This window comes from Salvelinus fontinalis, chromosome 1 (assembly GCF_029448725.1).
Source record: "Salvelinus fontinalis isolate EN_2023a chromosome 1, ASM2944872v1, whole genome shotgun sequence".
NCBI classification, from domain to species: domain Eukaryota; kingdom Metazoa; phylum Chordata; class Actinopteri; order Salmoniformes; family Salmonidae; genus Salvelinus; species Salvelinus fontinalis.
The window spans coordinates 48,783,189-48,809,210 of NC_074665.1; the positions used below are offsets into that span (position 1 = coordinate 48,783,189).

General features: G+C 41.5%; 2 protein-coding genes across 2 annotated transcripts; both read right to left on the reverse strand.

Moving 5' to 3' along the window:
- Window positions 1–6,516: 6,516 nt before the first annotated feature.
- LOC129858251 (uncharacterized) lies at window positions 6,517–10,136 on the reverse strand. The gene is made up of 3 exons (XM_055927396.1): window positions 10,063–10,136; window positions 7,129–7,423; window positions 6,517–6,741 (listed from the first exon to the last, which is right to left on the reverse strand). Exons 1-3 carry the CDS (start codon window positions 10,134–10,136, stop codon window positions 6,517–6,519), a joined length of 594 nt encoding a protein of 197 aa, XP_055783371.1.
- Window positions 10,137–11,885: 1,749 nt separating this feature from the next.
- On the reverse strand, window positions 11,886–14,577 carry LOC129854108 (uncharacterized). The gene is made up of 5 exons (XM_055920857.1): window positions 14,361–14,577; window positions 13,825–13,992; window positions 13,440–13,619; window positions 13,022–13,167; window positions 11,886–12,841 (listed from the first exon to the last, which is right to left on the reverse strand). The coding sequence occupies exons 1-5, from the start codon at window positions 14,499–14,501 to the stop codon at window positions 12,097–12,099; spliced, it is 1,380 nt and encodes a 459-aa protein (XP_055776832.1). The 5' UTR covers window positions 14,502–14,577; the 3' UTR covers window positions 11,886–12,096.
- Window positions 14,578–26,022: the final 11,445 nt, after the last annotated feature.

The following is a 26,022-nucleotide window of genomic DNA, read 5'->3' on the forward strand; positions in this document are numbered from 1 at the left end:
TATATATATATATATATATATATATATATATATATATATATATATATATATATATATATACAGTACCAATCAAAAGTTTGGACACACATACTCATTCCAAGTTTTTTTTAAAATTTGTACTATTTTCTACATTGTATAATTATTTTCTACATCAAAATGATGAAATAGTTTATTCAAAGTGGCTACTTTGAAGAATCTAAAATATATTTGGATTTGTTTAACGCTTTTTTGGTTACTATATGATTCCATATGTGTTATTTTATAGTGTGCATGTCTTCACTATTATTCTACAATGTAGAAAACAGTACAAATGAAGAAAAACCCTTGAATGAGTAGGTGTGTCCAAACATTTGACTGGTAGTGTATATATAAAAAATAAGTGGCTTCCAACATGCTTACTTTGCCTTAACATGGTACAGAGGCCAAGGATTTACTGTACACTAGTTATAGGTTGAAATGTTATCTATTTTTCACATGCTATAGCATGATTACTGTATGTTATCCCTTTCCCTATGATTAAAAAAAAATGTATGTATAATTCCAGTGATTTTATCTCAGAATTTCGTAAATATTGTACTGTAACAAAGATCATACATAAAGAAAACTTTAGTGCTCTGGGTTACTATACTACTGTGTTGAGGTAGTGGGGCAGCTACACAAGATTGTAATTCTGACGTTCATAGAAAAATATTAAAGATGAAATATCTTGTAGAACATTGCCTCGTCCTCATGGCTTATGGACAGGGGTGATATGTTCGTTTGAATTTCATGCTTGTTTTATTATTTAAATATGGAACATGAATTGCATCATTCAAGTCACCAGTGTGTCCCAAAGTTGATGGCTTTATTTGATCTGCTTGCCACTCTGGAAGTCACCTTTTGAGTTTCTTCAGTGAAGAAGGTACAAGGGGGGCCCATCGAGCGAGTAGGTAGGGGCGAGGGGCTGGTTTGGGACACTACACATCCACACTCCATCTCTAGGTGGCATCACTAATCAAATCAAATGTTATTTGTCACATGCGCCGAATACAACAGGTGTAGACCTTACAGTGAAAGAGAGTTGACAAGGTAAAAATCTGTCCCGAGCTGACAAAGTAAAAATCTGTCAAAATCTTTCGTTCTGCCCCTGAACAAGGCAGTTAACCCACTGTTCCCCCGGTAGGCCGTCATTGTAAATGAGAATTAAATAAAAAATAATTTAAAAAAAAGGGTCAGTGCTTCACTCCTATATGGAGTGAATGTATTTTGTTTTTAGATTTGCTGCAGCTTCTTCCTTGAGTGGTCTATCCGCATTACAAACAAACAGGATGTTGCATCGTTTTTTTCTTCTCGTTTTTAATAGAAATGACATAAATCAAAATAATGTACATTAATGTAAACAATATCATTTATTTCAGCACTATTTGTCAAAATATGACAAATATAAAGGTGCATTTATTCAGCGTTATACCTTCGCAATAAACTCTTTCCAAAAGATATAGAGAAAATCATCCATACAGTGTTAATTTTGGCACTCTTTTTTTAGATTTGGTCTAGTCTTAGTAATTTTTGACTAAAATATCCTTAAGTCTTATTCAAATGACAAAAATGTGACTATCTAATTTAGTCTATTGTCAAAATGTATGAAAACACTGGGTCATTTTTGTCAACCAAATGCCCTTTCATTATAGTCACAGTGTAGTCACATCACATTTGCCTCACCCTATAGTAAACACAAATCACTGATTTCCATGTGGACAAACATATAGTACAAAAAATGGTCCTATCGACATATTTTTCTGCATAACATCCTATTGTCTTCCCAACAGAAGAAAATTTGACAAACATACAGTACCAGTCAAAGTTTGGACACACCTTCTCATTCCAGGGTTTTTCTTTATTTTTACGATTTTCTACATTGTGAATAATAGTGAGGACATCAACACTATGAAATAAATCATGTCATAACCAAAAAAAGTGTTAAACAAATTATATTTATATTTGGGGTTCTTGAAAGTAGCCACCCTTTGTCTTGATGACAGCTTTGCACACTCTTGGCATTCTCTCAACCAGCTTCACGAGGTAGTCACCTGGAACGCATTTCAATTAACAGGTGTGCCTTGTTAAAAGTTAATTTGTGGAATTGACAAGGTAGGTCAATTGTGTTGTGACAAGGTAGGGATGGTATACAGAAGATAGCCCTATATGGTAAAAGACCAAGTCCATATTATGGCAAGAACAGCTCAAATAAGCAAAGAGAAAGGACAGTTCATCATTACTTTAAGACATGAAGGTCAGTCAATCCGGAAAATTTCAAGAACTTTCTTCAAGAAAGTTTCTTCAAGTGCAGTCGCAAAACCCACCAAGCGCTATGATGAAACTAGCTCTCACGAGGACTGCCACAGGAAAGAAAGACCCAGAGTTACAGTTCATTAGAGTTAACAGCACCTCAGATTGCAGGCCAAATAAATGCTTCACAGAGTTCAAGTAACAGACATATCTCAAAATCAACTGTTGAGGAGGCTGTGTGAATCAGGCCTTCATGGTCAAATTGCTGCAAAGAAACCACTACTAAAGGACACCAATAATAAGAAGAGACTTGCTTTGGCCAAGAAACATGAGCAATGGACATTAGACTGGTGGAAATCAGTCCTTTGGTCTGATGAGTCCAAATTTGAGATTTTTGGTTCCAACCACCGTGTCTTTGTGAACGGATAATCTCTGCATGTGTGGTTCCCACCGTGAAGCATGGAGGGGGAGGTGTGATGGTGCTTTGCTGGTGACACTGTTGCTGATTTATTTAGAATTCAAGGCACACTTAGCCAGCATGGCAACCACAGCATTCTGTAGCGTTACGCCATCCAATTTGGTTTGCGCTTAGTGGGACTATCATTTGTTTTTCAACAGGACAATGACCCAAAACAAACCTCCGGCTGTGTAAGGGCTATTTGACCAAGAAGGAGAGTGATGGAGTGCTACATCAGATGACCTTGCCTCCACAATCATCTGACCTCAACCCAATTGAGACGGTTTGGGATGAGTTAGACCACAGAGTGAAGGAAAATTAGCTACCAAGTGCTCAGCATACGCGGGAACTCCTTCACAACTGTTGGAAAGCATTCCTCATGAAGCTAGTTGAGAAAATGCCTTAGAGTGGGCAAGCTGTCATCAAGGCAAAGGGTGGCTACTTTGAAGAATCTCAAATATAACATATATTTTGATTTGTTTTACACTTTTTTGGTTACTACGTAATTCCATATGTGTTATTTCATAATTTTGATTTCTTCCCTATTATTCTACAATGTAGTAAAAATATAGAAAAATCCTTGAATGAGTAGGTGTGTCCAAACCTTTGACTGGTACTGTAAATAAGAATGATATTGTATTAGAATTCTCTGACCATGTAAATTCCTAATTCAGCCTACATAGATATTGCAAACAGACATGAGAGAAAGACTCAATCACCAGATGGTGCCGCAAAGTAGTATGGATTGCACCGCCATCATTCGGTCGCGTCATTACCATTGTTATAAATGTTTCACAGACGCCACATAGATGTCCAAAAGTAGAACAGGGGCTAATGATTTTGAAAGGGAGCTAATAACTATTTCACCCAGTGATATATTTGAGTCACTAAATCTCAAGTCCGAATCAAGTCCCAATTCCCCTGTGCTCGAGTCCAAGTCATAAGTAAGTCATGAGTCCCTATGGCTGAAGTCAGAGTCCCAGTGCTTGAGTCCTGGTCCAAGTGCTCAAGTCTGAGTCACTGGGTCCACATTAACTCAAAATATAGTTATTTACCCAGTTAGACTTTGTGTAGTGGCAAGAAGAATTTCAATAAATGGTTTACAATCCCTTTTGCTTTCTCTATGTGCCACAAAATGGTTGCATATACAGTGCCTTCGGAAAGTATTCAAACCCCTTGACTTTTTCCACAATTTGTTAGGTTATTTATTCTAAAATTGTTCTAAAATTGATAAAATAGATTTTTCCTTCATCAATCTACACACAATACCCCATAATGACAAATCAAAAACACGTTTTTAGAAATTGTAGCAAATGTATATAAAAGAAAATAAATATCACAGACCCTTTACTCAGTACTTTGTTGAAGCAACTTTGGCAGCGATTACAGCCTCAAGTCTGCTGGGTATGACTCTACAAGCTTGGCACACTTGTATTCGGGGGGTTTCTTCCTTTCTTCTCTGCAGATTCTCTCAAGCTCTGTCAGGTTGGATGGGGAGCGTTGCTGCACAGCTATTTTCAGGTCTATCCAGAGATGTTCGATCGGGTTCAAGTTCAGGCTCTGGCTGGGCCACTCAAGGACATTCAGAGCCTTGTCCCGAAGCAACTCTTGCCTTGCTGTGTGATTAGGGTCGTTGTCCTGTTGGAAGGTGAACCTTTGCCCCAGGCTGAGGTCTTGATCGTTCTGGAGCAGGTTTTCATCAAGGATCTCTCTGTATTTTGCTCCGTTCATCTTTCCCTCGATCCTGACTAGTCTCCCAGTCCCTGCAATAAAAAACACCCCTACAGCATGATGTTGCCACCACCATGCTTCACAGTAGGGATGGTGCCAGGTCTCCTCCAGACATGACACTTGACATTCAGGCCAAAGAGTGCAATCTTTGTTTCATCAGACCAGAGAATCTTGTTTTTTCATGGTCTGAGAGTCTTTAGGTGCTTTTTGGCAAACTCCAAGCGGGCTGTTATGTGCCTTTTACTAAGGAGTGGCTTCCGTCTGGCCACTCTACCATAAAGGCCTGATTGGTGGAGTGCTGCAGAGATGGTTGTCCTTCTGGAAGGTTCTCCCATCTCCACAGAGGAACTCTAGAGCTCTGCCAGAGTGACCATCAGGTTTTTGGTCACCTCCCTGACCAATGCCCTTCTCCCCCGATTGCTCAGTTTGGCTGGGCGGCTAGCTCTAGGAAATATCTTGGAGGCCACTGTGTTCTTGGGGACCTTCAATGCTGCAGAAATGTTTTGGTACCCTTCACCAGATTTGTGCCTCGACACAATCCTGTCTCTGAGCTCTACGGACAATTCCTTCGACCTCATGGCTTGGTTTTTGCTCTGACATGAACTGTCAACTTTGGGACCTTATATAGACGGGTGTGTGACTTTCCAAATCGTGTCCAATCAATTGAATTTACCACAGGTGGACTCCAATGACGTTGTAGAAACATCTCAAGAATGATCAATGAAAACAGGATGCACCTGAGCTCAATTTCATTGCTGAATACTCAATTTATTTTTTATAAATTTGCCCAAAATTCTAAAAACCTGTTTTCACTTTGTCATTATAGGGTATTGTGTGTAGATTGCTGAGGATAATTTTTTATTTAATCAATTTTAGAATAAGGCTGTAAAGTAACAACATTTGGAAAAAGTCAAGGGGTCTGAATACTTTCCAGTCACTGTAGGCTACTAGTAATGTTACCAGGGCCACGTTCAGTTGAAAAACGTTCTTGAACGTTGCAGATAGAAATTCCAAGAATAGAGCCTACGTTATTTCTTATTTAACATGTCAGAGAGGCATGTTTGTTCTACAGAGCATATTTATATCTGAACGTTTCAAAACGTTGCGTCCTGCTGAACATTCCCCCAGGTTGTTAGCTTTAGCTAGCTAATGAGGTAACATGACTGAACAAGGTGTAGCCTAAACAAATAACGGTCCGGTCCGCAAGTAACCTAGTTTTAGAACGGCCTGCGATATCCTTTATGAATGTAAAATGCTGCCCGCCAATGCACGATATAAATATAAAAAACATAGCGCTGGTATTATGGGTAATGTCTTTTAAATGGTACCTTAAGGGCTTAAATCAAGCCGTTTTCTCGGAGGAAAAGAGGGACACTTGACTACAGAACATGTATATGAAATGCAGTGGGAAAAGTGGGAGGGTTGAACGAGACTACAAATTCAAAGACGGCCTACTTTTCTATAGCCTACTCAATGAAGAGAAAAACATAGCTAGACTGTTGTTTTACTATTAAACACAATGCTGTTATTGTTTTTAATTTGGTAAAGCAGCTTGTATTTCTTAACCAGCAAAGAGTATTCTAGCTAACTAGAAGGCTGGTGGTGTTGACTGGTTAAGGTGAAGCAAGAGAGTCACCTGGGTGATTATTTTATTCACTATTTTTGTTGACGAAATTAACAATGACTCCATAATGGCCCAGTCCTCTACACAAGCCGAACCAGATACTTTACAGTACAATGTCACGTCAGTGACGAAAGTGTTCAATTTAAATAAGATGTACCACTATACAGTATTTCAGGCCCTGAGTTTTCACTAACCGGGAACAACTCTAGGCCCTACCTGTATCACATAAATCCAAACTTTCCTCAAAAACGTAGATTAATCAGCATTGTTCTTTGGACGGACTGAATATGTATGTTCAGAGCTCTATATGAACCCCATGGAGGTGCAAGGGAATAGCAGACATAGCCTGGTCCCAGATCTATTTGTGCTGCCTATAGGTGTTGGCAAGACAGCACTAACAAATCTGGGACCAGGCTGTAGCAGAAGTGCTGTGGGATTAAATGGAATTCTCAATTGTGCAAGTCGCATCCATGTTAGGGTCTTGGTAACGGGAGTTGGACGTAACCTGGACTTGGGAGTAAGGGGGTGAGACTGGGGGCAGTGGCGGATACCAGACAGATGGAAGGTCATCTGACACCACCACTGCTGAGTAGACGGGTGGTATGTCCTCTATCACCACTCGGTAGGAAGGTGGAACGTCCTCTGGGTCCTTTGGGTCAAACTGCAATGGAGAGGAGTCAGGTTCATGTTAGTGCCAAGTTGAAAGGTTATTGTCACTGATACCTCTGTCTGTGTGTAGTTTCTGTTTCTTCAAGAGGAGTAGATCACTTAAAAACTCAATGTGAAGTGATCATATGTTTCTAGTAGTTCGGTCACTAGATTGCTTAGAAGATTGCACTGCCCGTGTTTTTAAAAGCAAGTTCTTTTTTTCTAGCCTGATTCAAGTGAAACATAGTGAGCACAGCATTCAGTCTGGTTTTGCAAGGCTGATGTTTCCTCCCTAAATTACAAAATGGGGGAAAGTGTTGACAGCCGCTGAAAGTCTTTACAATCAAGATGTCTGTTGACAGTTTGAGGAGGTCAACCTAGCAGTGGAGGGATGTCGTACCGGAGTGTATGGCGGTGCAGGGTTGATGAGATCCACTGAGCTATACGGCGGCAGTTGTCTATAGGGAGGTCTGTAGACAGTCGTGGGTAACGGTGGAGGGGTTGGGGCCCTTGAGGGCCGAGGAGGTCTACTGGGGGGACTTGGCTCCTCTCTTCGTCCTTCTGTCCTCTCTTCTTCATGCATAGGGATGACATAGATAGAGGAGTCATCTGACTCTTCTTCCTGAGTGCATGGCCATTTTCTACGGCAACACAGCAGGTACAGTGCTATGCACATCAAAGGCGTGATTAAGAACCTGGGAATTGTAGTTTGAGGAATGTAAGATTTAGTCAGGAGTCAGTCTACTACAGCCAGAACTACAGTATATATTACACTTAGGTTTGATGATGACTGATGACCATGGAAGTGACAAGGATTGCCACTTAGTTTTGCTCTTGGACGTCTTCGTAAAACTATTCTCTGTACTGTACAGTTGAAGTCGGAAGTTTAAATACAGTTAGGTTGGAGTCATTAAAAGTCGTTTTTCAACCACTCCACAAATAACTTAGTCGGTTAGGACATCTACTTTGTGCATGACACAAATAATTTTCCCAACAATTGTTTAAAGACAGATTATTTCACTTATAATTCACTGTATCACAATTCCAGTGGGTCAGAAGTTTACATACACTAAGTTGACTGTGCCTTTAAACAGCTTGGAAAATTCCAGAAAATTATGTCATGGCTTTAGAAGCTTCTGATAGGCTAATTGACATAATTTGAGTCAATCGGAGGTGTACCTGTGGATGTATTTCATGGCCTACCTTCAAACTCAGTGCCTCTTTGCTTGACATCATGGGAAAATCAAAAGAAATCAGCCAAGACCTCAGAAAGAAAACTGTATACCACCACAAGTCTGGTTCATCCTTGGGAGCAATTTTCAAACGCCTGAAGGTACCACGTTCATCTGTACAAACAATAGTACACAAGTTTAAACACCATGGGACCACGCAGCCGTCATAACGCTCAGGAAGGAGACACGTTCTGTCTCCTAGAGATGAACTTAATTTGGTGAGAAAAGTGCAAATCAATCCCAGAACAACAGCAAAGGACCTTGTGAAGATGCTGCAGGAAACAGGTACAAAAGTATCTATACCCACAGTATAATGAGACGTATATCGACATAACCTGAAAGGCCGCTCAGCAAGGAAGAAACCACTGCTCCAAAACCACCATAAAAAAGCCAGACTACAGTTGCAACTGCACATGAGGACAAATGTAACAGTATAACTTTAAACCATCCCCTCGCCCCGACCCGGACGCGAACCAGGGACCCTCTGCACACATCAACAACGGTCGCCCACGAAGCATCGTTACCCATCGCTCCACAAAGGCTGCGGCCCTTGCAGAGCAAGGGGCAACACTACTTAAGTCTCAGAGCAAGTGACGTAACTGATTGAAATGCTACTAGCGCGTACCCGCTAACTAGCTAGCTATTTCACATCCGTTACACTCACCCCCCTTTCAACCTCCTCCTTTTCCGCAGCAACCAGTGATCCGGGTCAACAGCATCAATGTAACAGTATAACTTTAAACCATCCCCTCGCCCCGACCCGGGCGCGAACCAGGGACCCTCTGCACACATCAACAACGGTCGCCCACGAAGCATCGTTACCCATCGCTCCACAAAGGCTGCGGCCCTTGCAGAGCAAGGGGCAACACTACTTAAGTCTCAGAGCAAGTGACGTAACTGATTGAAATGCTACTAGCGCGTACCCGCTAACTAGCTAGCCATTTCACATCCGTTACACAAAGATCGTACTTTTTGGGGAAATGTCCTCTGGTCTGATGAAACAAATATAGAACTGTTTGGCCATAATGCCCATCGTTATGTTTGGAGGAAAAAGGGGGATGCTTGCAAGCCGAAGAACACCATCCCAACCGTGAATTACAGGGGTGGCAGCATCATGTTGTCGGGGTGCTTTGCTGCACCAGTCCGGTGCACTTCAGAAAATAGATGGCATCATGAGGAGGACAATTTGGTGGATATATTGAAGCAACATCTCAAGACATCAATCAGGAAGTTAAAGCTTGGTCGCAAATGGGTCTTCCAATTGGACAATGATCCCAAACATACTTCCAAAGTTGTGACAAAATAGCTTAAGGACAACAAAGTCAAGGTATTGGAGTGGCCATCACAAAGCCCTGACCTCAATCCTATAGAAAATTTGTGGGCAGAACTGAAAAAGCGTGTGCGAGCAAGAAGGCCTACAAACCTGACTCAAGGTACACCAGCTCTGTCAGGAGGAATGGGCCAACATTCACCCAACTTATTGTGGGAAGCTTGTGGAAGGCTACCTGAAACGTTTGACCCAAATTAAGCAATTTAAAGGCAATGCTACCAAATACTAATTGAGTGTATGTAAACTTCTGACCCACTGGGAATGTGATGAAAGAAATAAAAACTGAAATAAATCATTCTCTCTACTGCTATTCTGACATTTCACATTCTTAAAATAAAGTGGTGATCCTAACTGACCTAAGACAGGGAATTTATACTAGGATTAAATGTCAGGAATTGTGAAAAACTTTTAAAAATTATTAACTGGGTGGTTTGAGACCTGAATGCTGATTTGCTGAAAGCTTTGGTATATCAGACCGTATACCGTGGGTAGGACAAAACATTTGTAATCCGTTTATAGTAGCAAAAAGGCACCTCTGGGGTTTGTGGTATATGGCCACTAAGAACAGCCCTTAGCCGTGGTATATTGGCCATATACCACACCCCCTCGTGCCTTATTGCTTAAATATAACCTCATGTTATTGCACACATACTGTTGTAATGTGTAGTATATAGTACATCCACATCTGTGTGTTAATTGGAACATCAGTATGTTTGTTTCCATTTGGTAGAGGTGGAGATCACAAAAAAATATGAAAAAGAGAAAGACTTACTTTATCATATCAAGTAACCAACTTTCATTCTGCATGATGCGCAGTCTGTTGTTGTGACAGGCCTCTGTCTCCATGTGGAGAACACACAAAAGAGAATTCTAAGGTACAGTTCGTGGAAATTCCTTACATTTCTATTCAGCAGCCTCATCATTATTAGAACTTTCAAAAGCTCTATGTGAATCAACAGTAAACGCTAGTCAATCTGTCATGTTCAGTTCCTATTCAATGTCAGACTCAGCTTCATGACCCAGAAATAACCCATCTCAACCCCTTTTTGTGACCGGTTCAGAACCACCTACATAGTACGTTCTCAGAAGTAATTTAATTTTCTAGGTGCCCCAGATTACATAAAATGTAGGTAAGAATTACACAAGTCTATCTAAAGTCTGCATCCATTACATTTGTTCAAAAGGCCAAACGGAGCAGACTTTGAGCAGGCCACTGACCACTGATCAGCAGAGAGATGTGATCAGGGGTGTATTTATTACGGAAACTTTTTACCGTTTAAGAATCAATCGGAAGCAAACAGAGCAAACAAAACGTTTTGCAACAGAATCGGAGTAGTGATTTATACCCCTGAAGTCACAGACAACCGAATAAGCTACATTTAATTGTACAAGTTTGACCTCTTTTACAAATTAAAACAAGTAAACTGGAGCATAAACCTTTGACCCTTTTGTCCATAAATGCCCAATGACAAGAGTGATCATTACAAAGCCCCTGTCAACAACCATTTAATACCATGCTACAATCCAATAGGAAAGTGGTGCTAAAAAGCACGCTTTATACACTGTTAGAAAGAGGGAGAGGCGTAGTTGTTATGGTGCCTCCCTCTACCCAACCATGACCATGTTAAAATAATTGAACTGGGTTGAATGAATTTGGACCTTGTATGATGTACTTATGTTTCATTCAAACTTGAAAGTCTAAATGACAAAACAGTTGGATTTGGAGTAAGACAACAGTCATACAATATCCTGTCACCAATGATTACTACATTACTGCATTTTGTATTAATAGATGTATTCAAAATGCACCTTACCTTAACAACCAAGACCTCAATGTACAGCAACCTGTATGTCGACCTGTGAGTTTCTTTCATACTCTGTCACAGGAAGTACGCAAAGACGAAAACTTTTACAGCCTTATTGACCTGTTCAAAGACCCTAAGCATGTTTACTGTCAGGTACTATCAGTGACGCACAACACTTTGAAGCTACGCCAGCGTCCCAAATAGCACCCTATTCTCTATTTAGTGCACACTATATAGGGAATAGGGTGCTATCTGTGACACAACCTACATCAGCCAATTGCTTTGAGGCACATGGAATGGAGACTCAAATGGATATATTAATAAACATACTGTATAAGAGATATGATATAGATGTGTAAGACTATTAGAGGGAGAGAAATGAAGAATATAAGGCTAATGAGAAAAACAAGGGGTCCACGTTAAGGCATGTCACTGAGGAATGCAGTCTGGGCATTGTTGGGACACGTCGAGGTAGTTTGGATGAGTGAGACCCACAGCTGCTTTACATTGGTAGGAATGTGCACTTTGAGGGATTTTGTGAGAGATATGTCGGCTATAGTAGCCTGGTCCCAGATCTGTTTGTGTTGTATGGTCTTCGTAGTGGTGTGGCGTTGTCAAATGCATAACAGAGTGGTGTGGCGTTGTCAAATACATAAGAGTAAGTATATAACTGTAAAAAGGAATAACTGTATAATTGAATGGCTGAATAATTGTATAACTGAATGGAGAACCATAACATAACACTGGTGGACATAGAGGTAGTTTCTGCAAAACACAACAAAGCAAAATATAGATTTAAAAACTTCCTTTAATGCAGAATCCTGTCATCAATATACTTTCAAATTGAAATAAATCACATTTGTTTAACACATATTCATAAAAACTCAATCATGATCACACACTGTATTCATGCTACATACCATATTCAGTTCAATTCATTGCTGTGCCATGTAATCCCTACATAGCAGAAGGTAGATAGGGAAGACACGTAACAATATAAGTTATGGAAGAGGAGGAGGTGGGGGTGGTGGAGGAGGTGGGGGCACCTTAGTGGAGGTACCAGGGAGAGGAGGAGGAGGTGGTGGAGGAGGAGGAGCATTACCCATTGAACCAGGTGGAGGAGGAGGAGGAGGAGGGGGGAAGCTATTTGATGAGCTGGGAGGAGGTGGAGGATGAGGAGGAGCATTACCCATTGAACCAGGTGGTGGAGGAGGAGGGAGGAAGTTATTTGATGAGCTGGGAGGAGGATGAGGAGGAGTATTACCCATTGAACCATGTGGAGGTGGAGGAGGGAGTAAGCTATTTGATGAGCTGGGGAGAGGTGGAGGTGGCGGAGGAGGTGGAGCATTACCCATTGAACCAGGTGGAGGAGGAGGGGGTAAGCTATTTGATGAGCTGGGAGGAGGTGGAGGTGGCGGAGGAGGTGGAGCGTTACCCATTGAACCAGGTGGAGGAGGAGGAGGAGGAGGAAAGCTATTTGATGAGCTGGCAGGAGGTGGAGGAGGGGGTGGCGGAGAGGGAACATTAGGGGATGCATTCGGTGTAGGAGGAGGGAGGTTATTTGATGAGGTCATGGTAGGAGGAGGAGGACCAGTGCCCATGGAGCCAGGTGGTGGAGGAGGAGGAGGTGGGATGTTGGAGTCAAACGTGGATCCAGGAGGGGGTTGTGGGCAGTTTTGGGTGAGGTTTGAGGAGACTGGCAAGGTGGGCACCGATGGTAGGGCCACATTAATGCCAAGATTGGACCTGGGAGGGTAGAATGAGAAGGTTCCATTCAATGAATGTATCACTTTATCTTTGAGACAGTTAAAGCCATGAAATACTAACAGATGGTACTGGTTTTAGGGGCATGATTTCATGATGAGCTTAACTACAGTATGCTAATTGATCCTATCCCATCACCACCTTAACTAGCGCTGTGCTTACCTATAGAAATCCTTATTGACACTGGCTGATGAGGGTTCCCCAGGCTGGGTAGCAGGAGCAACGGGACACTCCACAGGGCCACAGCTCCCTGTACTCCGCACGCTCTCTGTGGTCACTGTTCTTTTCCGAGGCTGCAACTCATTGAGCTGGGGAAGACAATAAATTGAGAAAAACACCACAACCATATTACTGCTCTAAAGTCTAGATGGCCCAATAACATTGCTCTGGCGGGATTGAATTGCAAAGTAGGTGCTAATAAGTAACTAAGTGCTAGTAATTGTAATTACAATAATGTTGACTGCTATTTACTAGCTATGGACAGTCAATAAATATCATATTACAGAAAGACATCAAAACAATGCTAAGTCTAATGGGATAAATGTATCCATAAGGGAAACATTCTCCCAGCTGTCCTCACGTTAAAGCTGTGGCCCAGTGTGTCCAGTTCGGTGAAGGATATGGGTCTTCTGATGTAGCAACCCTCGAGCTCACGGCCAGCTTTGGGAGGGCTCATTAATTTGGCGCAAGCCAACTTCGTTACTGTGGTGAAAATTCCCATCTCTCTCCGAGACACCTTCTCCTGATGGATAGCTACAGCCTGGGAGATATCACAGGTATTACAACACTGAGTTTAGGTCCCAAATGGCACCCTGTTACCTATATAGTGAGGTAGTGCACTATATATGGAATAGGGTGCCATGTGGGACGCAATACAGTACTGTACTTCATCTATTGAGCAAAAGCCCCATACTGTAGTGTAGCCTCATGAGCTAACTGACCCATAAAGCGGCAGTGTTTCTCACCAGAGAGAGGAGGTTGAGGGAGTTCTCCATGTCCTTCAGCTGCATGGCCTGGGTGTCCAGCAGTCTCAGGACAGAAGTGGCTAGGCTGTTGATCTGGTAGGCCACACTGGCCAAAGCCTGAGTGGTCAAAGCCTTGGTCTCCTCCAAACCCCTCCATGTGTCCTCATCCTTAATCATGTTTCAAGCATTATTTTCTTGGCAAAGGTATGGTATATCAAAACTTAGTGTTCCTATACTTTTCGACACAATCAGAATACTATGATAAACAGAAAAGTGCACAACTTGCCCTTTCATATGCCTTAATGTTCCCTCAAAATGGGTAGGCCTAAGGCTTTAAATTAAAATGTTTTATAACTACGTTATAAAGAAGGCATCGTACCGTTTTTGTTTCAAAGACAGAAAGAGAAAGATCACAGCAAGCAAGTAAAAGTAATTCACAATTTACCCAAAATATATTCAATAAACAAATAAATGGACTAAGCCTATTATAATAATTCAGTTAGTTAATTCTGTTATCATTGTCAAAAAATACTCACCTGTAGGCCTAAATAATTGTTTTCACAGTAATCGGCCACTCTGTGAAGGTTGTTATAGTTGTCAATAAGCGCTTTTCTCGACGCGGGAGCATCTTTTAATATTTGCGTAGCAAGTTCTGAACAATTATTTTGCTCCGTCATTTTAGACTTAGTTCGGTCCGGAAAAGAATGTGCAATAGTTAACTACAAAGGTGTGTCAAACTCTGTGGGTGTGTTCTTATATCAATAGTCGAGGAGGACGAACGAAAGCGTCCCGCCAGCGAGCTAGACTAAAAGGGTGCATTCATTACTCCGATTCCGTTGAAAAAAGTTTCAAGTTTTGCAAAACTTTTTCTAACGGAAACCGTTTAATCCAAACGGAAACCGTTTTGCTACGAAAACGATCGTTTCTATTTGACAAATAAAGGTAGGTCCCTCCCTGGTTCGTTCAGTTTGCTCTGTTTGGTTCACTTTGGTTCCTAGAGTAAACTCTAAACGGTTTCTGTTGCAAAACGTTTTGCAATAGACCACACGTTTTGCAACGGAATCCGACTATGAATACACTCCAGGTGAAGTGACAGGAGAGGCATGCTGCTGCAAGGAGTTGCTGCTGAATGCGGAACAACCGCAAGGTATGAGTTTTGACTCCAACTAGGCTACGGTGTTAATATTACAGGCTAAACTTAAAAACCAGCCATACGATTTAGCACGGTAGATCATCATATAATAAGGTAGCCTAAAGCTAGGCTACTTGAATAATCACGATTTTATACATTGAAATTATTTAATTTATAGGCCTACGTTTTAAATGTCAGCACCCAAATATCGATTTCATTTATTTAAATAACAACATTGCTTAGGCTCGCCTTTTTGGTTATTTTTCTAACATAGTCTTTATTTCAAAGACCCCAATGAAAGGAAAAGTGCAAGGTCCATAAATACATTAACAGGATAAAGCTTCTCTACTGAACCTCCACTAGAGGTCAGTCTTATAATGCATTTTCTACAATGGCCTCAGCAGTTCAAATAGGTCCCTTCTCATTAGCTACCTACCTACCTACCTGCCTGCCTATCTGTCTGGGCTATGTGGCTACCTCTATCTATATATCCATCGAAATCAATACCTTACTCTATCTCCATAATGGCATAAAATTATGATAATATGTCAAATCATGCATCCATCCGTATATTTGCTGCATTGTAAGTTACTTTACTTCTTGCCATGATCCATTGATAGGCTCCTAACAAAAGAGCCTGCCGCGAAGATTGTAAAGACTATACAGCCTTTGATCCACATTGGATGAAGTTAATAAATAAGTGAAGTGCTGCCATGTATCAATGTCTAGGGGCGGACTGGCCATCTGGCATTTTGGGTATATGCCAGATGAGCAGGCCCATTTTAAGCCCAGTCCGCCCCTGTACAATGTCCCTGATAATGTTCTGACGCTGCTATGATTGCTCATCAATAAGCCAATAAAAAAAATACCTGATAATGTGTCGAAAGCCATTTTGAACAAACGTGCGGTGTGTCAGGTATCTTGTCCACATCACATTGTTTATGGCTCATATAGAGGGCTGACCATATTATTGCCACACAGGCGGTCACGAGTCATGAAGGCAGTCAAATTCCACGTGACCGTTTAGTTATGGTGATGCTGCTGATGGTCATTAGTAGCCTACCAAAATTGCTAACTGCCTGGTATTCAGCACTATTTTCCCTCTAATCACTCTGACATCAATGCAAATGTGATCGAAACTCTAATCAAACACTTAATGAGAGCCCATGAGCTCATGTTGCGCAACATTTCTGTAGGCTATACAACTGAGCGAGAAAACAGAATGATGGCCTCTATTAAAAATAGGAGGAGCCCATCAGCTTTCTATAGGCTAGGCCTACTATATTTATTTATCAACTTTCTTAATATTAAGCACATTGCTTATCTTTACCACAAGAGTATAGCCTATCTGGCTGGCATGAAAATGAACCAAGGGAAAAGCGGTCCTCCATTCGCTATCGAGATTGGACCATTATCATGCACCTATCTCAATCAAAACAAATTTCACACATATATTATTTAGTATACGTAAAGACAAGATTAAATCAAGAATTAGTCTGATGGGTGACAATATTAGCCTATCACTTGTGAATTATATATTATCACTTGTGAATGATGCCCAGCGTAAGGCAAGAGACAATGTTTTTTTTTTTTGGCAACTCGAATCATAGTCGCACACCTATAGGCTAGCCCATAGGCCTATATGTTTTGATAAGGTTTGTATCTAACTAAAGTGGCCAAATCATTTCTTAAAATTAAGCACATTACTCCGCTTTACAAGGGGGGTAGAACCTGACATACATAAGCAGAGTTTCAAATTTGGGGAAGATCATTTTTCACCATTAAAATGCACCTTTATAATAAAAGCATTACATGCATAATCACATTTGCGGTCACTTTTGATAATGGTGTTTTCCCGCTAATGGAACATTTGTGCTTATAGCCTACGTCGTGTGCCCATTGCTGCGCTTATAACGTGAAGAAATAGCCTAATAGTTTATCGACATTTTAAGTTAAACGTTCTGATCTGTTGTGCCAGCCACATTGCGTAAAAACGTTTTTGGGAGCCTCTCGAGTGGCGCAGTGGTCTAAGGCACTGCATCACAGTGCTAGCTGTGCCACTAGAGGTCCTGGTTCGAGTCCAGGCTCTGTCGCAGCTGGCCGTGACGGGGAGACCCATGGGGCGGCACACAATTGGCCCAGTGTCGTCCGGGTTAGGGGAGGGTTTGGCCGGCAGGGATGTCCTTGTCCCATCGCTCTAGCGACTCCTGTGGCGGGCCCGGGCGCAGTGCACGCTGACACGGTAGCCAGGTGTACAGCATTTCCTCTGACACATTGGTGTGGCTGGCTTCTGGGTTAAGCGGGCATTGTGTCAAGAAGCAGTGTGTCTTGGTTGGGTTGTGTTTTGGAGGACGCACGGGCTCTTGAGCTTCGCCTCTCCTGAGTCTGGAGTTGCAGCGATGAGAGAAGACTGTAACTACCATTTAGATATCATGAAATTGGGGAGAAAAAAGGGTTAATTTTTTTTATTTTTAAATCCATGTTTTTTTTATGCTGGTGGTTGTATTAATTTGGGATCTATCGCATCCCACAACTGTCCCAGACTATGTTAGGAATATTTATTTCTCGCACAGAATAGGTCAACTTTTGTACTATGGGGGATAGTAGATTGACATAGGCTAGTGCTTTTGCTGTTTGTTAGGCCTACTCATCTTGTTGGCTGACGAAAAATACATGTGGACAGTTCTTCTAATATCTCCAATATGCACCACGGAATTGAATAAGGACGAGCGTAGTTGCGTCCTCGATTTGTCTGTCTTCACTTGTAGCCTGTTAGAAAGACCCGATCATGTGATGGAGAGCCATGTGACTGAGAGGCGCTCGCCATGTGAGTGAGAGGTGTACTCAGGTAGAAGGGCACAACGCAGCACTCTGCAAAAGGCAGGATTTTTTTTAGGGTGTATTGCAGCCACACAAATTCGAGGCAATATCAAGTGCTTGTCAAATTGTGAATGAGAGACTGATGAAATGTGTACAGCCCTCGCAAAAAAGATGTTCCAAAGGTCTGCATCAGTGGCTTGTAGGCTATGTTTGGAAGCGAGGAGATGCTAAATGTGTTTATGTTCATTAACGGTCAAATACCATGAGACCGACAGTTATTTGCTTGACAATAAACCGGCTAACAAACTTTAGTGACCGCCACAGCCCTACTCATATACACCGAGTATACAAAAATGTAACTATTTCCATGCCATAGACTGATCAGGTGAATCCAGGTGAAAGCTAGGATCCCTTATTGATGTCACTTGTTAAATCCATTTCAATCAGTGTAGGTGAAGGGGAGGAGACAGGTTAAAGAATGATTTTTAAGCCTTGAGACATGGATTGTGTATGTGTGCCAGCTTTCGACACCTTGTAGAGTCCATGCCCTGACGAATTGAGGCTGTTCTGAGGGCGAAAGGAGGGGGCGGGTGCAACTTAATACTAGGAAGGTGTTCCTAATGTTTGGTATACTCAGTGTACATCTTTGGCGATGAAATGAACTATAGATTGTTTAGCTCATTGAATGGGGTTTAAGCTGAGAAAAATTGTGAACAATAATAATAATGAAGTCTCCGATCATTGTTCAAAGCGAATTACAATTGATTTGCAGACAAATATTATACGTTTCATATTCTGTAGTTCCACTCTGACAGACTATTGAGAGGTAGATACAAAGAAAAGTGTCAGGGTCCTTTCCTTGTTCAACATTAAGCAGTAAAACTATACTTTGCTGCATACTGTGCAGTATCTCCCTGAGGATGCATTCATTTGTATAAGAATACTCCCGTTTCTTCCTAATGGAGTGTTTTGTGCAGCACTAAGCGTTCCCCACAGTCTGACATTGACTAATGTCTGTTATTTCATAGCAAGTGTTTGTTCTTCTGCTTCGTTTAATAAGCCTTGCAATGGATACCCACAGAGAGCTTGTTACAATACGATAACACTGACTACATTTAGAATAAATTAAGCAATTATTAATATTGTGAATGATGAATTGTGATGAAATATGAATGCTTAAACACTCATTATAATACCAAGCCCTTGTTGTTATGCCTGGGACAGTCTATAGAGAGACCACACTGATGTACCATGGAGAATGAAGTGAGACCTCAAGGTTGCTCTCTTCAATGTTCCCCTCATTGTGTTCCCATTGACCTCCAGTCATTACATTAGTAGCTCTCTGAGCTTGATGAGTGCAGAGCGGGCCTTTTGGAACCATTTAATGCCCTGTTTTATGATTACGCTGAACACTGATTACTTTGCTATGACGAAGCACTTTCTAGCTGCCACGTTACGAAAGATTGCTTTTAAGATCGCATACAGTAGTTCTGTGTGTTACTGAAGGTTCCACGTGTTATGGTAAGATCATCTCTTGGCTTGTGAATAAGGTGCAGTTTCACATTTGATTTGACAAAAATTGTTTGGCTTATATTGAGGCCAGAGTGAAGTTAAATAGTACCGAGACATTGCTATGTTGAGTAACGCCATAGCCACCACAAGGCAACCAATTATTTTTCTCCAGAATCTGTTTCACAGCAGTGTCCTATGCATGTGTTTTTTCTACAGCCAAGAGGCTAGGATATAATATTAGTCATTGGGTATAGTCATTATAGAACCTATACGCCATGTACATTCCATCTAAATTCAGCCATCCATGGACATTTATTTGGGTTAAACCTTAAATGCAAACAAAGTGCATCACAAAATATCCCCAAGAGATTAAACCTCCTCAACACATTTGATAATTATTTTATGACGAGGGCCAGGGAGCCTGAAACTTCTGTTAAGGAATTGATCACAGTATCCTTACTGAAGTGAGTTGAACTTCTATTTTCTATCATCTATGGTACTACTATACTATAACCATACCAAAAGACACTGATGGTATTTGGATGTTTTCTAAGATGACACTGTCAGAAAAGAATTTCAACGTTGTGTGCACGCACCATTGAGTGATCACAATCCACCGGAACAATGAAGATAGCGAATTGATTGAAAAAAGTGTAGGGAACCATGACATAAACACAGTGACAACATCTCTGTTTACTCCAATCCCTGCTATAGCCTCACAATATGGGCAGAGAAACGAGACACAATCCACAACAGAGTCGATGAGTGAACCATGTACACTGGGTTCTCGGACCCCCCCCCCCCCCCACACACACACACAATCCATATCCAATAACCTTATGCCTCTTTTATTTGTAGTGATTGGATGCCCAGGGCTATCACGGCTTCGCCACGCTTCACAGAGTTCCATTACAGCATCTCAATTCAATTATAGTCCTGAGTCTGGAGGAAGGATTGACTGGGGTTGCCTTGCATGGACGGTAGTAAACAGACACTATCATTACAGCCAGCTTGCTGTCTGACACTATTGGCCCAGGACAGTTTTTTTGTCCCCAGTAACACTGACCTTAGATCCAATTCTGATGGATTATCCAGAATTAGACGTTCATCCATGTTTTTCAAATGTCAAATTTCTAAATTATTGCAAACATAACATTTTAAAGTGTTTAAGGTTAAGTTTAGGTGTGTACTCCCCCATCCCCTACCCCACGTTGAAACCTACTTAAAGATAACGCTCACTGTTGCCCCTAGTGGCCGGTTTCCACATCATCTCCCGACGTCCTCAGACATGGATGGACGCCCAATACTGGCTTGTATCAGGGGTGAACTGGCTGGTATTATCAGCTTCAAATTTACAGTACTGATTTCTCAAGACCTCAAAGCTTCTTTTTCTCCACTCAGTTTAGTAAAAAATAACTGTTGTTGATCAGCTTGGGGTGTGTACCCTTATAACAACAAAAAAATTGCTGTTTTCCCATGTTGAGTTTAAAGGTGCTACACATAGGATTTCAAAAAATTATTTTGGAATTGGAATTTCAGAAAATGTCCAGTAATAGTGGAGTAAGTGTTTACTATCTCTTTTTTTAATTTTTCTTTTACCCCACTTTTTCTCCCCAATTTCATGGTATCCAATTGTTAGTAGTTACTATCTTGTCTCATCGCTACAACTCCCGTACGGGCTCGGGAGAGACGAAGGTCAAAAGCCATGGGTCCTCCGAAACACAACCCAACCTAGCTGCACTGCTTCTTAACACAGCGCGCATCCAACCTGGAAGCCAGCCGCACCAATGTGTTGGAGGAAACACCGTGCACCTGGCGACCTTGGTTAGCGTGCACTGCGCCCGGCTCGCCACAGGAGTCGCTGGTGCGCGATGAGACAAAGATATCCCTACCGGCCAAACCCTCCCTAACCCAGACGACGCTAGGCCAATTGTGCGTCGCCCCAAGGACCTCCCGGTTGCGACCGGCTGCGACAGAGCCTGGGCGCGAACCCAGAGTCTCTGGTGGCACAGCTAGCGCTGCGATGCAGTGCCCTAGACCACTGCGCCACCCGGGAGGCTCTATCTGCAGTAATAGTAAATGAAAGTTTCACAGTATTACTTACCCACCAGTGTTGTGATTGGCTGTGATATTCGCCTATTGATTTCCCCCGATGGAGCGGCATCTGTTGTCAAAGTTGTTCTGACTTTGTGGCTGTGCTGTCATGTGAATATCGCTCTGTCATTATGACTGAAAATAACTTTTGGACAACAGAACAGCGATTACTCACCACGAACTGGCAGAAGCTTTTTTTTCCTTTAACGAGTCCGACGAGCCCGATGTGAAGGACATACTGCTTTCCCGGGAACAGGCCCAAATCCTTGTCATGAAGAGAAGACAGGGAAAAAGAGGGCGGAGGTTGGGCTGCCTTCTGAGAATTCGTAGGCAATTGAATAAACCCCCACTGCCTTCCGTTCTACTAGCTAACATGCAATCATTGGAAAATAAAATTGACGACCTACGAGGAAGATTAAACTACCAACGGGACATTAAAAACTAATATCTTATGATTCACGGAGTCGTGGCTGAATGACTTTAATGCAGGGAAACTTAAATCTGTTTTACCAAATTTCTATCAGCATGTTAAATGTGCAACCAGAGGGGAAAAAAACTCTAGATCACCTTTACTCCACACACAGAGACGCGTACAAAGCTCTCCCTTGCCCAAATCTGACCATAATTCTATCCTCCTGATTCCCGCTTACAAGCAAAAATTAAAGCGCCAGTGACTCGGTCAATAAAAAAGTAGTCAGATGAAGCAGAAGCTAAGCTACAGGACTGTTTTGCTATAAAAGACTGTCACGGCCGTCAAAGGAAGTAGACCAAAGCGCAGCGTGGTGAGCGTACATATTCCTTTTATTAAAAATGACGCCGACAAAAACAATAAACAATACATAAACAACCGTGAAGCTTAAGGGCTATGTGCCACAAACAAAGTTAACTTCCCACACAGAAAGGAGGGAAAAGGGCTACCTAAGTATGGTTCCCAATCAGCGACAACGATAGACAGCTGTCCCTGATTGAGAACCATACCCGGCCAAAACATAGAAATACAAAATCATAGAAATAATCATAGAAATCATAGAAATTCCGATGGCATTGAGGAGTACACCACATCAGTCATTGGCTTCATCAATAAGTGCATCGATGACGTTGTCCCCACAGTGACCGTATGTACATACCCCAACCAGAAGCCATGGATTACAGGCAACATCCGCACTGAGCTAAAGGCTAGGGCTGCCGCTTTCAAGGAGCAGGACTCTAACCCGGAATCTTATAAGAAATCTCACTATGCCCTCCGACGAACCATCAAACAGGCAAAGCATCAATACAGGACTAAGATCGAATTGTACTACACCGGCTCCGTCGCTCGTCAAATGTGTCAGGGCTTGCAAACCATTACAGACTACGAAAGGAAAGTAGCACAGCCGAGAGCTGCCCAGTGACACGAGCCTACCAGACGAGCTAAACAACTTCTATGCTCGCTCGAGGCAAATAACACGGAAACATGTATGAGAGCACCAGCTGTTCTGGACGACTGTGTGATCCCGCTCTCAGCAGCCGATGCGAGTAAGACTTTTAACTTCTCTAGGATAGGGGGCAGCATTTTCACGTTTGGATGAAAAGCATACCTAAATTCAACTGCCAGCTACTCATCCCCAGAAGATAAGATATGCATATTAGAATATAGATTTGGATAGAAAACACTCTGAAGTTTCCAAAACTGTTTGAATCATGTCTGTGAGTATAACAGAACTTATTTAGCAGGCGAAACCCCGAGGACAAACCATTCAGATTTTTTTTATTTTGAGGTCACTCTCTTTTCAATGAGTTTTCATTGGGAATCCAGAATTTTAATTGACCTTCTTGCAGTTCCTCCCACTTCCACTGGATGTCAACAGTCTTTAGAAATTGGTTGAGGGTTTTTCCTTTGTGTAATGAAGAAAGTAGCCCTGTTCAGAACGAGGGTCGAGTGAAGTGTAGTGTTTGTTAGAGGCGCATAACCAGAAAGAATGCTACAGTTTGTTTTAATCCTGTATTGAACACAGATCATCCCGTCTTCAATTTTATCGATTATTTACGTAAAAAAATACCTAAAGTTGTATTACAAAAGTAGTTTGAAATGTTTTGGCAAAGTTTACAGGTAACCTTTGAGATATTTTGTAGCCACGTTGAGCAAGTCGGAGCCGGTGTTTTTCTGGATCAAACGCGCCAAATAAATTGACATTTTGGATATATATAGACGGAATTAATCGAACAAAGGACCATTTGTGATGTTTATGGGACATATTGGAGTGCCAACAACAGAAGCTCGTCAAAGGTAAGGCAATAATTTTATTTTTATTTCTGCGTTTTGTGTCGCGCCTGCAGGGTTGAAATATGCTTCTCTTTCTTTGTTTACTCTGTTGCTATCCTCAGATAATAGCATCTTTTGCTTTCACCGAAAAGCCTATTTGAATTCTGACATGTTGGCTGGATTCACAACCAGTGTAGCTTTACTTTGGTATCTTTCATGTGTGATTTAATGAAGGTTAGATTTTTATAGTAATTTATGCATTTTCTCTGGCTTTTGGCCAAGTGAGACAGTAACGTCCCGCCTAAACTCATATTTTTGGATATAAATATGAACTTTACCGAACAAAACATACATGTATTGTGTAACATGAAATCCTATGAGTGTCATCTGATGAAGATCATCAAAGGTTAGTGATTCATTTTAACTCTATTTCTGCTTTTTGTTACTCCTCTCTTTGGCTGGAAAAATGGCTGTGTTTTTCTGTGGCTATGTACTGACCTAACATAATCGCAAGGTGTGCTTTCTCCGTAAATCCTTTTTGAAATCAGACACTGTGGCTGGATTAACGAGAAGTTTATCTTTAAAATGGTGTATAATACTTGTATGTTTGAGGAATTTTTATTATGAGATTTCTGTTTTGAATTTGGCGCTCTGCAATTTCACTGGCTGTTGGGTTGGTGGGACTCTACCGTCCCACATATCCCAGAGAAGTTAAACAGGTCAACATTCACAAGGCCGAAGGGCCAGACGGATTACCAGGACGTGTACTGCGAGCATGCGCTGACCAACTGGCAAGTGTCTTCACTGACATTTTCAACCTCTCCCTTTCCGAGTCTGTAATACCAACATGTTTTAAGCAGACCACCATAGTCCTTGTGCCCAAGAACACTAAGGTAACCTGCCTAAATGACTACTAACCCGTAGCACTCCCGTATGTAGCCATGAAGTGCTTTGAAAGGTTGGTCATGGCTCACATCAACATCATTATCCCAGCGGTCCAAGAGGCTTCTAAACAGCTTCTACCACCAAGCCATAAGACTCCTGAACATCTAATCAAATGGCTACTCAGAGTATTTGCATTGCCGCTGCTACTCTGTTATTATCTATGCATAGTCACTTTAATAACTATACCTACATGTACATATTACCTCAATTACCTCGATTAACTGGTGACTCTGTACCGGTACCCCCTGTATATAGTCTCACTATTGTTATTTTACTGCTGCTCATTAATTACTTGTTCATTTTATTTCTTATTCGTATTTTTTAAACTGCGTTGTTGGTTAGGGGCTTGTAAGTAAGCATTTCACTGTAAGGTCTACTACACCTGTTGTAATCGGCGCATGTGACTAATACAATTTTATTTGGTTGCTAAAATTCTACACTGCTCGCTCAATTTCAGTTAATGTGACAAAAAAAAGCACTGAAAAGTGTAGGGAGTCATTGTAACATCTAAAATCGAGGTGAAATATCTTTTCACTAACAAAAAGCTGGTGGACCAAAACCGAAAGGCTCAAGGACGAGTCTCCCCATGTTACGGGAAAGGGTGTGCAAGGGAGGGGGAGATTTGTTTTGAACGCAGCCTATAATGCTGTTGCAATTCACCTAGCACTAGGCTGCAGTAAAAACAAATCTCCCTGTGAAACAAAATCATTCCACTATTACAGCAGATATATTTCTGAAATTACAATGCAAAAATCAAAAATATATCCTGTGTGTAGCACCTTTAAATTTGACAAGTGAAACAATATTTTCACATGTATTACATTTATTGCCTTTTCACATGTAAGGAGAATAACATGTTTTAGCCTCACATGTGAATTGCAGTTTCACGTGTATAAATCGGATATGCAGTTTTACATGTGAAAAACATTCACATGAAAATCTCACTTTCACATGTGGAATAATTGTTATTCTCCTCACATGTGAAAAGATGGTGTTTACATGTTGCAGTAGCAATGTTTTCACCAGCGGAATTTGGGTGACCACATCTAAAAAGCCCAATGATTTCGTGGGACATTCGCAGAACAGTGGACAGAATCATTTTTGGGCGGCGGCAGGCTAATGGATCACATTCAAATGGCGACATAGTTATTCTGCTGAAACAGGTCACTGCCTGTTAAAGGGGCAATCCTTAGTTGCTACATCAAATTTTTAACCTATAAATGAATGTACCCATTGATTCTTGAAGAATATAACTTAAATGCCTCATGAGCTTAGTTCAACTGTCGTACCCCATCAGAACCCCAAATATAAGCTTGGTTTACTCCAATGTTGGTAAACAAAGTAAATGTAAACAAACACTGTATAGTCTCAAAACATGGTAAAAACTATAATTTTGATATCATGGCTAGTCAGTTCTTGCATCTATAGCGAAGTCTATGGATTTGAGAGTGGA